Here is a 12237-nt window from a genome sequence, read left to right as displayed (position 1 = left end):
AAGGATGAAGGGGAGGGTGACCCTTGTGATGTCTCGGTTTAGTTGGTCCATGCAGAGTAGCCTCTCCTGATGACTCTGAAGTACTCATGGGCACCTATGGGAATAGCACAACCTCCTGTTACTAGTTAAGCTAAGAAAGACTGTAGTGAAAAAATAGTATTGGAGGCTGCACCTCGAGTACTGTGTCCAGTTTTGGGCCCCTCTCTACAAGAAGGACATTGAAGTGCTGGAGAGGGTACAGAAGTGGGCTACCAAGCTAGTAAAGGATTTGGAGCATGTCTAATATGAGGAACGGCTGAGGGATCTGGGGCTGTTTAGCCTGGAGAAGAGAGAGTGATAAGGTCTCCCCTCAGCCTTCTACAACTACCTGAAAGGAAGTTGTAGCGAGGTGGGGGTCGGTCTCTTCTCCCTAGTAACAAGTGATAGAACAAGGGGAAATGGCCTTAAGCTGCACCAGGGGAGGTTCAGGCTGGATATTAGGAAGAATTTCTTTACTGAAAGGGTTGTCAGTCATTGGAACAGCCTGCCCAGGGACGTGGTGGAGTCACCATCCCTGGAGGTGTTTGAGAGATGGGTAGATGTTGTACTTAGGGACATGGTTTAGTGGTGTTGATACAGCTAGAACAAAGGTTGGACTCGATGATCTTAAAGATCTCTTCCAACCGCAACTGTTCTATGATTCTATGATTAGAAATACCCTACTGGGTCTCAGCTGCAGCCTGTCTAGCCCAGGGCTGTCTCCAGCAGTGGAGGTAGAAATCGTGTTTAGAGAGCACTGTGGAGCTTGGCTGCTTTCTGCAGTCAGCTTATACTCCCCAGCCTGTATAGTTGGGGAAATCTCAGGGACACATCACTGTCTGTTCCCTTTAGTATCTGTCTATGGACCTGCTGTCCAGCAATTTATTTAATCCCTCTTTGACCCTACTGACACTCTCTGCCTCCACAGCCTCCTGTGCCAGCAGGTTCCACGAGTTCACCTATCCCAGTGCAAAGAAGTACTCTCCTTCAGTTTATCCACCACCTCCATGACTTTGTAAAACTCAGTCAGGCCCCCCTCAGCCTTCCCCTCTCCAAACGACAGTCACGGCTTCTTTTGTCTCTCCTCCTGAGGCAGCTGCTCCATCTTCTTGATGGTTTAGTTGCTTGTCTCTGTCATTTCCTTTATTCCATTACCCCTGTCTTGAGATGCAGGACCAGGACTGCACCTGGCACTCAATGTGCAGACACCCTCCTTGTTCTTTGTGCCCTGCCTTGTGATGTCCAAAATTTGTTTTATGGTTTTTCTGGCTGCTGCTACATCTTGATTTCAGAGGAACTGTCAATGACCCGTAGATCTTTCAAGGTGTAACTGCAGGTTTTGAGTTCAGTATCATTTAGGAGTTATTTGTTTTTCCCTAAATGCATGGTCTTGTCTATCATAGAATCGTAGAATCATTCAGGTTGGAAAAGACCTTTGAGATCAACAAGTCCAACCACCAACCCTACTGTACCAAGTACACCCCTAAACCACATCTAACTGACCTTTAAAAACATTAAGGGATGGTGACTCAAACACCTCCCTGGGCAGCCTATTCCAGTGTTTGACAACCCTTTCAGTAAAATAATTTTTCCTAATGTCAAGCCTAAATCTACACTGGTGCAGCTTGAGTACGTTTCCTCTTGTTCTATCGTTAATTACCTGTGAGAAGAGACCAGCACCTACCTCTCTACAATGTCCTCTCAGGTAGTTGTAGAGAGCAGTAGTCTCCCCTCAGCCTCCTCTTCTCCAGACTAAACAGCTCCAGCTCCTTCAACCGCTCTTCGTAAGACTTATTCTCTAGGCCTTTCACCAGCTTTGTTGCCCTTCTCTGCACTCTCTCCAGCACCTCAATGTCTTTCTTGTATTGAGGTGCCCAAAACTGCACACAGTACTCTAGGTGTGGCCTCACCAATGCCAAGTAGAGGGGGACTCACTACTCCTGCTGGCCACACTATTCCTAATACAAGCCAGGATGCCATTGGCTTTTTTGGCCAGCTGGGCACGCTGCTGACTCATATTCAGACAGTTGTCAATCAGTACCCCCAGGTCCTTTTCTGCTGGGCAGCTTTCCAGCCACTCTTCCCCAAGCCTGTAGCATTGCATGGGGTTGTTGTGACCCAAGTGCAGGACTCGGCACTTGACCTTGTTGAAGCTCATACAGTTGTCTTGAGCCCATTGATCCAGCCTGTTCAAATCCCTCTGTGGAGCCTTCCTACCCTTGAGCAGATAAACACTCCCACCTAACTTGGTGTTGTCTGCAAACTTACTATGTCAAATCTCACCTGACACTTGTTTGCCCACTCACATTTGGGAAGTTCTTTGGGAGTTCCTCATTAGTGTTGTGGCATTTGGCTACTTGAAAGAGCTTTGGGACATCTATAGGCTTAAGTTTTCACTCTAGTCATGGTGAATCATGACTCTGTGCATCTGGGTTACATGGTTCCCACATGGGGAGTAAACAGGTCAGCAGGGAACAGTCACAAGAAAAAAAAGAGCATCATCTGCCCAGCTCCATCCCTAATGTGGGACCTTGCTGTCCTTCAACAGTGATCACATAGTCAGAGCTGTCCCTGTGTTTGCGAACTTGATGCTGCTTTATGAGCTTGCCTGTAGCTGAATCTTGTTCTCCAGATTTGGGCGTAGTAAAGACCCGGTTTTCCCTTCAGATAATGAGGGCTTGTACCTCTTCAAGTGAGATACTCGTCAATGGGTGCCTTGCATGTGGTAGCTGTCAGGCAAATTCATCCCAAGGGATGTTATCTTTAAAGCAGTTACATCTAATATACAAGCAGTTCAAGCATGATTGAAATAGAAATTAGGTATGACAGTCTCCGTCCACCTTTGCCTTTATTTGCTGACATGGTATGTCGATCATTATAACAATATAATGATTATAATAAAATTGTAAGACCTGTAGTTCTTGGGAACTTGGTTATTCCGTTTTGCTGAATAGAGAGTAATCAGTGCATGGTGAGATTTTGGTTGAGTGGCCTAAAGTCATTGAGAGATTTTGTTGTGGAGTCAGGAAGGTGACACAAGTTCTCCTGATTCAAAGTTCTGTGCTTGTCCTGTGTTTTGCTACTGTTAGAGACACATCTGGCCTATGGAAGTCAGTCCTAATGGAAAAGCATTGGTCTTCTTGTAGGAAACCCAGTCTTAAGCTGACAGAAATTTGCATTATTATGACTTGTTAATGAATTCCTTCACTTGCTCATATCAACCTCTGACAAAAAACCAGAGATTCAACTGTATATTTGTCCACTTGAATAAACAGTTCATTTTTTTATTTTGACCACAATGGTAAATTAAAACACCCTGAGCAGTACACAGCTATATTTTTTGGCTTTGGAGGCTGTAACTATTGTAATACATGTCAGCAGGGAGGGCTCTGATGCTTGCCTGGAGGCATTAGAAGAAACAGTTCCTTTAGCCTGGCTGTCTTAAATACGCTGCATGTGGAAGGTCCCAATCTGTGTTCATGTGCAGGAGGATCTATGTCCTTCTTGATAGCCCTTTTTCGTGTTCTCCTGACTTTCCAGGTTGGTGGGTTTACATGTGATAGGAGAGCGAAGTTTGTGTGACTGATGGTCAGCTAGCTGTGAAGAAGGAAAGAAAGGTCATTGCTTGCTGCCTCTTTTGGTACCAGTGTCTTGAGTGGCTGAAATGTGAAGTAATTGGTCCATCACTGCCTGGTGGCATCTTTGTGCTACCAGAGCCCTGGCTGCAGAGACCTTCTAGCCTGAGAACATGAGCAGGCTGAAGGAAGGAACAGGCTTTTTGTAGACGAAGGAGGCCTGCCCAAGGCCTGCCCCAGACCTTAATAAATTTCTCAAGGAGCGTGGTTTAGGAGAGATCTGAGTCAGACCGAGATCAAGAGCTCTTGGTCAGAGGGGAACAAGCTGCTGTTTCTTCATCCCTGTACTGCCAAGGGCACCAGCTCTGGATGCAGCTGGGTACATGTGCCCTGCAGTTGAAGGATGAGGTCCTTTTTGTGTGTGAAGCACAGACTGCTAGTGATTTCTGGTGGTGAAGACCCAAACCTTTAACCTGTCTTAGTAACACAGATACTAATCCAAAAAGCAAGGGCCTCAAGGTTGCCTTTGGGTCTCTTATATTACTTTCCAGTCTGTGACAGCAGACAGGCCCTCTTATTTCTATTTAATTCTACTTCTCTGTGAGTTTTCCTCCTTCTACCTCACCTTCAGAGACCAATGATAAGCCAGGCATTAGCAACTCTTGTAGCTAAAACCCTGTTTTGGGGGAAGGGATATTGTGCTCTGCATTTGATTTACGTTGGACACGAGATGCACGTAAAACTCTGAAACTACAGGTTTAGGCATTCTTGTTACCACATCTCAGCTGCAGGTTATAAAATGACTACAGTAGTGTATTGTAGTTATAAAATGCCCTAGTTATTTTATAATGAGCCTTGGCAGAAACATCGTCAAATGGCAGTAAAAAGTTTATCCAGAACACGTTTCACTTAAACCTGGCATATGCTGCACTGTTAACTTTATGTAATGCTGGTCAGTCAGGAAGCGACATTTCACATAGAAGATATACGCAGGACTTATCCACGCTTACGGGAAAGAAGGGTTTATAGTATGAGCATTATCCAGATAGAGATTTACGTCACATTTGTTCCAGTTAGGATATTAGGTCATAAGAATCTTAGCTTGAATCATTTAGGGGGAAAATTATAGTTTTATCATATACAAACAGTATATTTAATGTATTACAAAATCATGAGATCAAGTAGTTTTTATGATTTAATTGGCTGTGATGTTCTAGTCTGAAAGGGGAAAATAGTAATTTAAAGCAAATACTCCAAATTCTGTATGTCTGCCTGCTAGTCAGAAAGGGGTAAAAACAACTTAAGAAAAAAAAAAAAAGCCCCAGTACAGACTCAGGCTTGATATTGCTAGAGCTTTGCCTGCAATGTACTGTTGAAACCCTGGTGAATGCTTTCATTATGGGACCAATTTTTTTTAAATAAAATAAATTACACTGAGTTCTGACTCTTGATTACACAGATGTGTGTCAGACTCAATGCTTTGCAATTTTTCTCCTTTCCCTCTTTTGTGAATCTGTTCTTGATACTTACATTTAGACATCATATCTAGTTACTTTCTTTTGCAGCTCTATCCAACCTCCTGGTTTTCTTTTACCAGGACAGTACCGTCCCGGGATTGATCTATTTTTCTGTAGATTTTTGTATCCCCATGTTTTTCTTGCCTGTTGCCAGGCACATATTTTGCACGCGTTACAGAGACAAAGTGGCATCCAAAAAAGATTGGCTTTTTTAGATCCCTGAACAAAGGTCAATATCCAGAGAATGGAAATACTCAGGAAACTGGAAACATTATGGCTTATTTTTTGGCTTTGCAGTTCAAACTTGTAAAGAGCTTGTTAAGGTTGTAATTACCCTTCAGATGATAATGGCCTGACAGTGTACTGTGTACCTGGAAATTTAAGCTATGGCCAACTTCTCTACAGTATAATTTTGGACTTGTTTAAACTTGGGCAGATGTTTCCTGCCATCTGGTCATGGCAGGGAACTTGTATGCTGGGAACTGGGGACAGGGCAGGGGATGCCCCTGCTTTGCCCAGCACAACTCCACAGCCTGAGGATGTCAGGTTGCCTCTGTCTCTTCCTGCCCTCTCCCCCAGCCTTTGGCCATCTTAACTGGGAAAAACTCATTCTGTCATTGCTTGTTGTGGCCCTGCCAACCTCAGCTATGTGTGTGGATGTTGCCAGCCAAAATACAGCATGTCTAGCTCTGCTCCCATGCCCTCAGGACAGGTGCTGGGACCTGGTACCAAAACCCTCCCGTCCATGACTCAGGCATCGATAATAAAGCACTGAGACATTGGTCATTCCTGCACAGGCAAAATGCCTGATGTGATATTTTCAAGTGTTTTCTTGGTGCGCTCTAACTGGTACCAGTTTTCATGTGGCTTTGGAGAGAGTAGAGAGAATGGGTCCTATAGAGCAGGAAATCCTTCCTTAGAGGATTAGCTGGTTTCCAGAGGGTTAATGGCTTTTGTCTGGCAAACATTTTCTTAGAAAATTAAAACAAACATTAATCTCTGGTTTCAGAAGCCTATGACACTTTAAATATTCAGTGCAGTAACATTTTATAGTGACAAGGTTGTGATTTCTGTGTTTGATCATGAGTGATTTATGAAAATTTAGTAAACGGTGAAGAACAGTTCCCTCTCAGCTGCAGACTGGAGTCTTCTCTCTGTACAGACTTGTGTGCTTAAAGTCATGCAAAGTTGCTCCCGTTCCTCTAGAGAATTATATTTTCCACATGCAGTCCCCAGAAGAGCATGGGTTGAGGTGAAGGAGGCACAGGAAGTAATTTCTGCATTTAGTTTAAAAACAAAGCCCCTTTATCTTACTCATACCGCTTCAGCAGCTGTAAGCCACGCAAGCCAAAACCCAGGTGTGACAAACCAGAGTGCCCAGGAGGGTCCCATTACTTTAGTTTTCCTGCCTCAGGGCAAATGACTCGGACCTGACAAATTTCATCATACCTGAGCCCTCCTCATCAGCTGAGAGATGCAGCTGTCTCAGGGAGAGTTGAACGTAGTTGTGCTGGAAAATCCTGTCACTTTGGGTGCTGCAAGCAGTCCTTGAAATGAATCCTAAACTTGGCAGAACTTGTTTTGTGCTTTTTCATCTTCTCACCATGCAGCCAAACTGGTGTTACCTCTGTGTTTAAGAATACTAATTGGGTAATTGAAGACTTGAAAAAGATATGAGGTTTCTTCTGCACTAGTCTTCTGATGATCTTACCTTGCATGTCTTACTCCACTTTTTCCCCCTTCACAAGAATCAGTGCCTTCTCCATGGCTTCCCCTTACCCTCCTTTCCTGCACACATGGAACTGAGAATAAAACTTCCAAATTTACCCAGAAATTACAGTTTGAGTTTTTGAAAGTGTCTAATGTGGGAATGGAAATTTACAGACATCTGTCTTAGATGTGCTGTTTTGGAAAGTATATTGACCATCAGTATCTGAAATAGCAGGTTTGATTTGGCTGGATATTTCAAGTTAGGTGCCTGATATGTCCACAATCATTGATCTCTTAGAAATGTAGGCTTCTAAGTTCTCATAGAAATAAAAAAGCGGTGAAAAAGGAATGCATGTTACATGTTGTTCATATTTTTGTTAAGTGTGAATAGCTTTTACAGGAATTGATGCAGTTAAGAGATTCCAGTCAGTTCTTAAAAATCTGTTACACTTTGCTGTAAAAGTCACAGAAGTTTCATGCTAACTCTACAGATTTCTTATTTAGCTTTAGATTATGCTATCATTTATATTATGCATGTTACATTACGATTGATTAGAAACACGTTGCTGCTTCTGCCTTCTTTTTTCAGAATTCTGCTTAAACATGATTTTCTTTGTTTCAAAGTCCTGTTGTCTAATATAGCACCTGTTGAAAGTGAATGGAAAAATATTTATTGGGAATTCATCTTGACCTTGTAATTTTTAAACTGAGGCAATAGCTCATGTGACAGAGGGTTAAGGTTGTCTTCCTGGCAGAATGTAGGGGAGCATTCAAACACTGATGTTGGCCTGCCAGTGGTTGCTGGTCAGGTTTCACTCTCTTGCTGGTCATCATGCCGCTGACATGCTGTTCATGGCAGCCCCCTGATGTGCCAGTTTGTAAGCCCCACATACTGGCTCCAGAGTTTCTGGTGAAGATTTCTTAGTCTGTAAATTGCTAAGTCCATAGTAAGCTCGACTTATTATTAGCACCTTGTGTCAGCTCGTGTAACCCAGAAGTTCAGACATCACATTGGATTTTTCCCAGTCTGTGTGTTTTTCCCCATGCGATATACTTTCTGTGACTGGTATAGGTCAAGACCACGCATTTGTTGCTTCAATTCAATGGTCAAGTACCTGCTCTATTGACCACCTCAAGGTCTTCATTACTCCATCACTTAGTTTTAAGCAATTATCCACATGAGTGACTCTGATCCTTTTCCCAGCATCTCCGTTCCTGGCTGTCATTGCCAGTAGATTGTGGATGGGCTAGGCAGACTCCCTTTTTTAAACGTGTGTTCCTGGCATACCATTTCTTTGTGCCAGTCTTGATCTCTAGTAGTGCTTGGTCTCTGCCTTTCTGCCTGCATCACTAAGAAATCTGATCTCATGAGACCTCTTATTACAAAGTGAAGGGTTTTGCAGAGGGTTATTCAGAGTTTCCAGTTAGCCTTCTAGTGTGAGTAACTTCGCGAGGGTTAAGTTAATCTGCGTGAATATTCTTCTGTGTCTCAGCCTCAGCTCTCTTAGGTGAGCTCTATAGAAGTACTTTTTTCTGTAGCAGTCTATGGTAAAGCATGTCAGCCACTCCATAATACTGATAATAGTATTAATCTTTAAAGAACAGACCTTCAAAATTGCTGGGTGCACTTTCTTGTTGTTGACTTTGCTGGGAACTGGGAATTCAGCACTCAACCTATGGGAATGAGTCCAGATGAAACTCCAGACGGCCTTTCATGCACCAGTTGAGCACTACTCGGCTGGCAGTTTTCTTTTACTTGGTAACTAATAACTGGGTTGCCTCAGTTCTCATGAGAAAAATTCTGTTTGGGTTGTCAGTGTATGAGAAAATTGAGGGTGTGTATGTAACTGGGAAGGCCCTATTACCATGTCTGCATATCTGTAGTTGTAAAGCATGATCTATGGCAGCACAAAATTTGAAATTTGGTGGCATCCCAGGAAGTACTTAATTGCGTTTGTGCTTCATTACAAGGCTGTCTCCTTTTCTGGAATTTATTTTAGCTAATTAGTTGGAAATGTCAAAGTAGTATTTCAGATGACAGAAACATCATATATTATCATACATGAAGCAATTAACTCTTTTGACAAATATTTATTGTGGTGTCATCTTTAATTAAATCTTCAGTACTCCTAGACACAGAGCAGGTTCTTCTGAAAAGGAGGCCTTCCCAGCACTGTCAATGAGCATTTGACTGATGGGGCTAACTGAACTTGGTACTGAGAGAGTTGGTGGCCTAAATGTGAAGATATTGACATGACACAATTTCACAATACGGATGTCTGATATTTTGGCAAAATCCCAAAACAGTCTCCCCCCTCCAAACTCTGTCTTAGATACTGCAGGTGCATTATGCTGAAGAAGATGCATCTCCGGTCACTCCTGTTCTTCCACTGGGATGGTTTGCAGGAGAAAACAAATGCTGTGCACTTGTGCTGCTAAGATAAATAATGCTGAAAAGCAGGGCTGTATATATCTTTCAAAAAATCGTATTTTTTTTATTAAGTTCTTGGGATTATTCGTGTGGAAACATGTTGCAAAGATCTGACTGTTTGGTTAGTTCCTCTTAAGCAGGTAGGTCTTGTAGATGATGTGCCACTGAGAAATAATTCCTGACAGTTACAACTGAACCAGATAAACAGTTCTGATGACTCCCAAATAGCACTGTAAAACAAAAGGGTTCTGCTTATTGTTTTCCATTTCTTCATGCCTGTCAAACTATTTAATTGTGCATTACTCATCACAAAGGGTCTCTGTGTCTTTCTGATCATCTGCTATGGTCACGGTTTTTACTTTCTCTGTTGCAGGACCTACTGCAATATGCTTGTCCAGCTGTACCGCTCCTCAGCATTCTCCCTTGCAAAGACACTCTTTGGAAGTGTTGCATGAGATTTCTTCCTGTCATGGCCATTCAGCAAGTGTATTAACCTGTATATGTGCTTTTATTTTTTTCAGGCAGAAACAGCACCAGAAAGTGGCCGAGATGGTCCCAATGTTCAGATCAGCTCAGGGCAGAACAACTCCGACCCCACAGGAGCAGGTGGCTCAGTAGCCTCCCAGAGCCTGGTTGCTCCAGCTGCGGTCTCGGCAGGTACCTCAGCTGCAGCTTCGTTCTTCATAAGGTAGTTTTTCAGCTTTCTGGTTCCTGTAACTGCTGATGGGTCTTCAAAAGGTTGTGAAATGCTGTTGAGTCTTTGCCATGTGTAGAAGGTGTAGCGTGTGGTGCTGATTGCTGAGAGGTGGAGTTCGTCACATGGTTGTGACTGTGGCTTTCCACTGCCACTGGCGAGCAGGGATGTGATGGTGACACCCTGTTTATCTCTCTGGAGACCTGAGCAGGAACCCCTATTGACCAAAACCCAATAAAATATGGGTTGGTCTTTGTCTAGTCCTTAATGGCCATTTCCACCTGTAGCAGGTCTGTTATTCTGTAGGTTCCTTGGAGCAGAAGCTGAAGTAACAAGGTTTTTTCACTCAGATCTACATAAAAAAAGTTAGACTTTTGTTCAGTAGCATGGCCTATGTGTGCAAATAAAAGTTTTTGCATAGTTGGTAACAACAGTTAAAACAGTTTAAGACATTCTTTTTTTTTAGCAGTAGCCCAGAACAATCTTTTTTTTTCCGTTCTTGGGTCTTACAACAAAAATGATATGTTAGTTTTGTTTGTGAAATATTTGTTGTAATTAGCAATGTTGATTAAATGCAATATGCTGTCAAGCAGATGGTATTTAAAACAACAAAATTCAGGGCTTTGTACTTGCATTCCAAACTCCTTTTTTAATTCAGAACTGAACATGTTTTGAGACAATATTGAAAAATGTATGTCTGTGAATGGTATTAAAGTAAAATTTATGCACTGAGGATCCTTCTTATCATGTAATCACGATGATAATTGTATTGTTTCCTTTTCCTTGATCTTTAAAATGTTTTGCACCATTGAGTAAACCATGTTTACTGTAAGTTACAATCTGACCTCAGAAGGAGCTCAACTTCCCAAGTCCTGTTTTTTAGAAGAACATAGTACGATAAGTCTTAAGCATTATGTGCCTATGTATCACAGTCTGTCTGTACACAAGAGATTGGGAAATGACTGCCTCAAGAGTGGGGTATGTAAGTTAGTGTTTTGTCTCTGTGCTAAGTGCTGCACGTTTAAAGTCGATGCAGAGATGGTTGCTTACAGAGGATGATTTGTTTAATTTTAAGACAGATGTCTGTAATCAGTGGGAGTGGAGAGGAAGGATAAGGGGAAAAGCTCAGACATCTCTTTTCTTGTTTAGTTACCTAAATAAGGACAGTTGAATCGTCTCCAATATACATAAACTGGACAGCAGCACAGCTTTCATTACTCTATTTCATATTGTGGGCATGAACAGTGTGATTTAGCTTAATCTACTTTAGTTTTATTTCTGTGTGAATCTGTATGTCATAAGCAAATGTAAAGACTGTCACTTTCACTGGGGAGTCAATAAAATAAAATACCCTCCTTGGAGCTGAAAGAAATCTGTGCCTAATAATCTGAAATAAGACCCCAAATTTTTTCTCCCAGTGATGCTTCTGACACTGGTCAGCAAAACTCAGTTCCAGTTTTAGTGTAAAGCAACAGATCCTTACTAATGATTGTTATTGGCTTGATTCAAAGATTCTTGAAGTCAGCAACAAGACGGCAAATGACATCATTGTATGTTGGATCAGGCCCTAATTGCTTCTCATGAATCTGCCTTTGCCTTCAGTGAATCGGAGTTTTATAGCTTTAGCAGCTATGTGCTAGCTAAAACATTTTAAAACCCATTAGTACATTGCTTATTCCCTACCCAGGTTTCCTCTGTTCAAAACTGATTCTCTTTTTTAACCAAAGAACAGGGCTGGTTGAAATTTTTTTGCAGAAAGCACTTCTGTCTCTTTTTCTGTGGTTGTTGCTGGAGAGAGAGACTTAAGTGAGAAATAAATTTTTCCTTTAACAGTTATCAGTTATCTGAATTAGTTTTGTAGGATTTTAATGATCTTTCATCATGCTGCTGGTTAATGCATTTCAGCATTCACGTCTCAGTACTCCAGAGCCCATCTAAGAATCCTGGGTTCTCTGAAAGCAAGCATGCAAGAAACAAGTTCAGTTATGACTGTGATTAAAACCACAAATTGAAACGCAGACACTCTCACAAAGGCTGGTGGAGAGAGATCCGTTATTGATCCCTGGTGGTCATAAATATGTTGAGCAGGTCCTCAGGTGGCAACTGTTGCATAGTCCTGGCCAGGCTGCTCCACCACCGTCTGTATTAACCTCAGGAGAGTCTCCCTCTCCCACTGCTCCTTCTCTTCTGACTGGTCCTGCCATTGAGACCTTATGGATCAAAGTTTCCTTGCTGGGTCTTCCTCCCACCCTCGAGCCATGCAGTCCTCGGCAAGAGGGGAGAGGAAGAGGA

The 12237-nt window shown here is 42.4% G+C and overlaps 1 protein-coding gene across 1 annotated transcript in view; it reads left to right on the top strand.

Annotated features, from left to right (window-relative positions):
- Positions 1-12237, top strand: part of KIF26A (kinesin family member 26A) — a 103337-nt gene that overhangs the window by 43899 nt on the left and 47201 nt on the right. Inside the window, 2 exon segments of the mRNA XM_086462853.1 lie at positions 9773-9939; positions 10063-10076. Of these exon segments, the coding sequence (XP_086318979.1) occupies positions 9773-9939; positions 10063-10076 (181 nt within the window).

This window comes from Leptosomus discolor, chromosome 3 (assembly GCF_034619465.1).
Source record: "Leptosomus discolor isolate bLepDis1 chromosome 3, bLepDis1.hap2, whole genome shotgun sequence".
Taxonomy (NCBI): domain Eukaryota; kingdom Metazoa; phylum Chordata; class Aves; order Leptosomiformes; family Leptosomidae; genus Leptosomus; species Leptosomus discolor.
The sequence above is the reverse complement of the archived record's forward strand: the minus strand, read 5'-3'. Positions and strand labels throughout refer to the sequence as shown.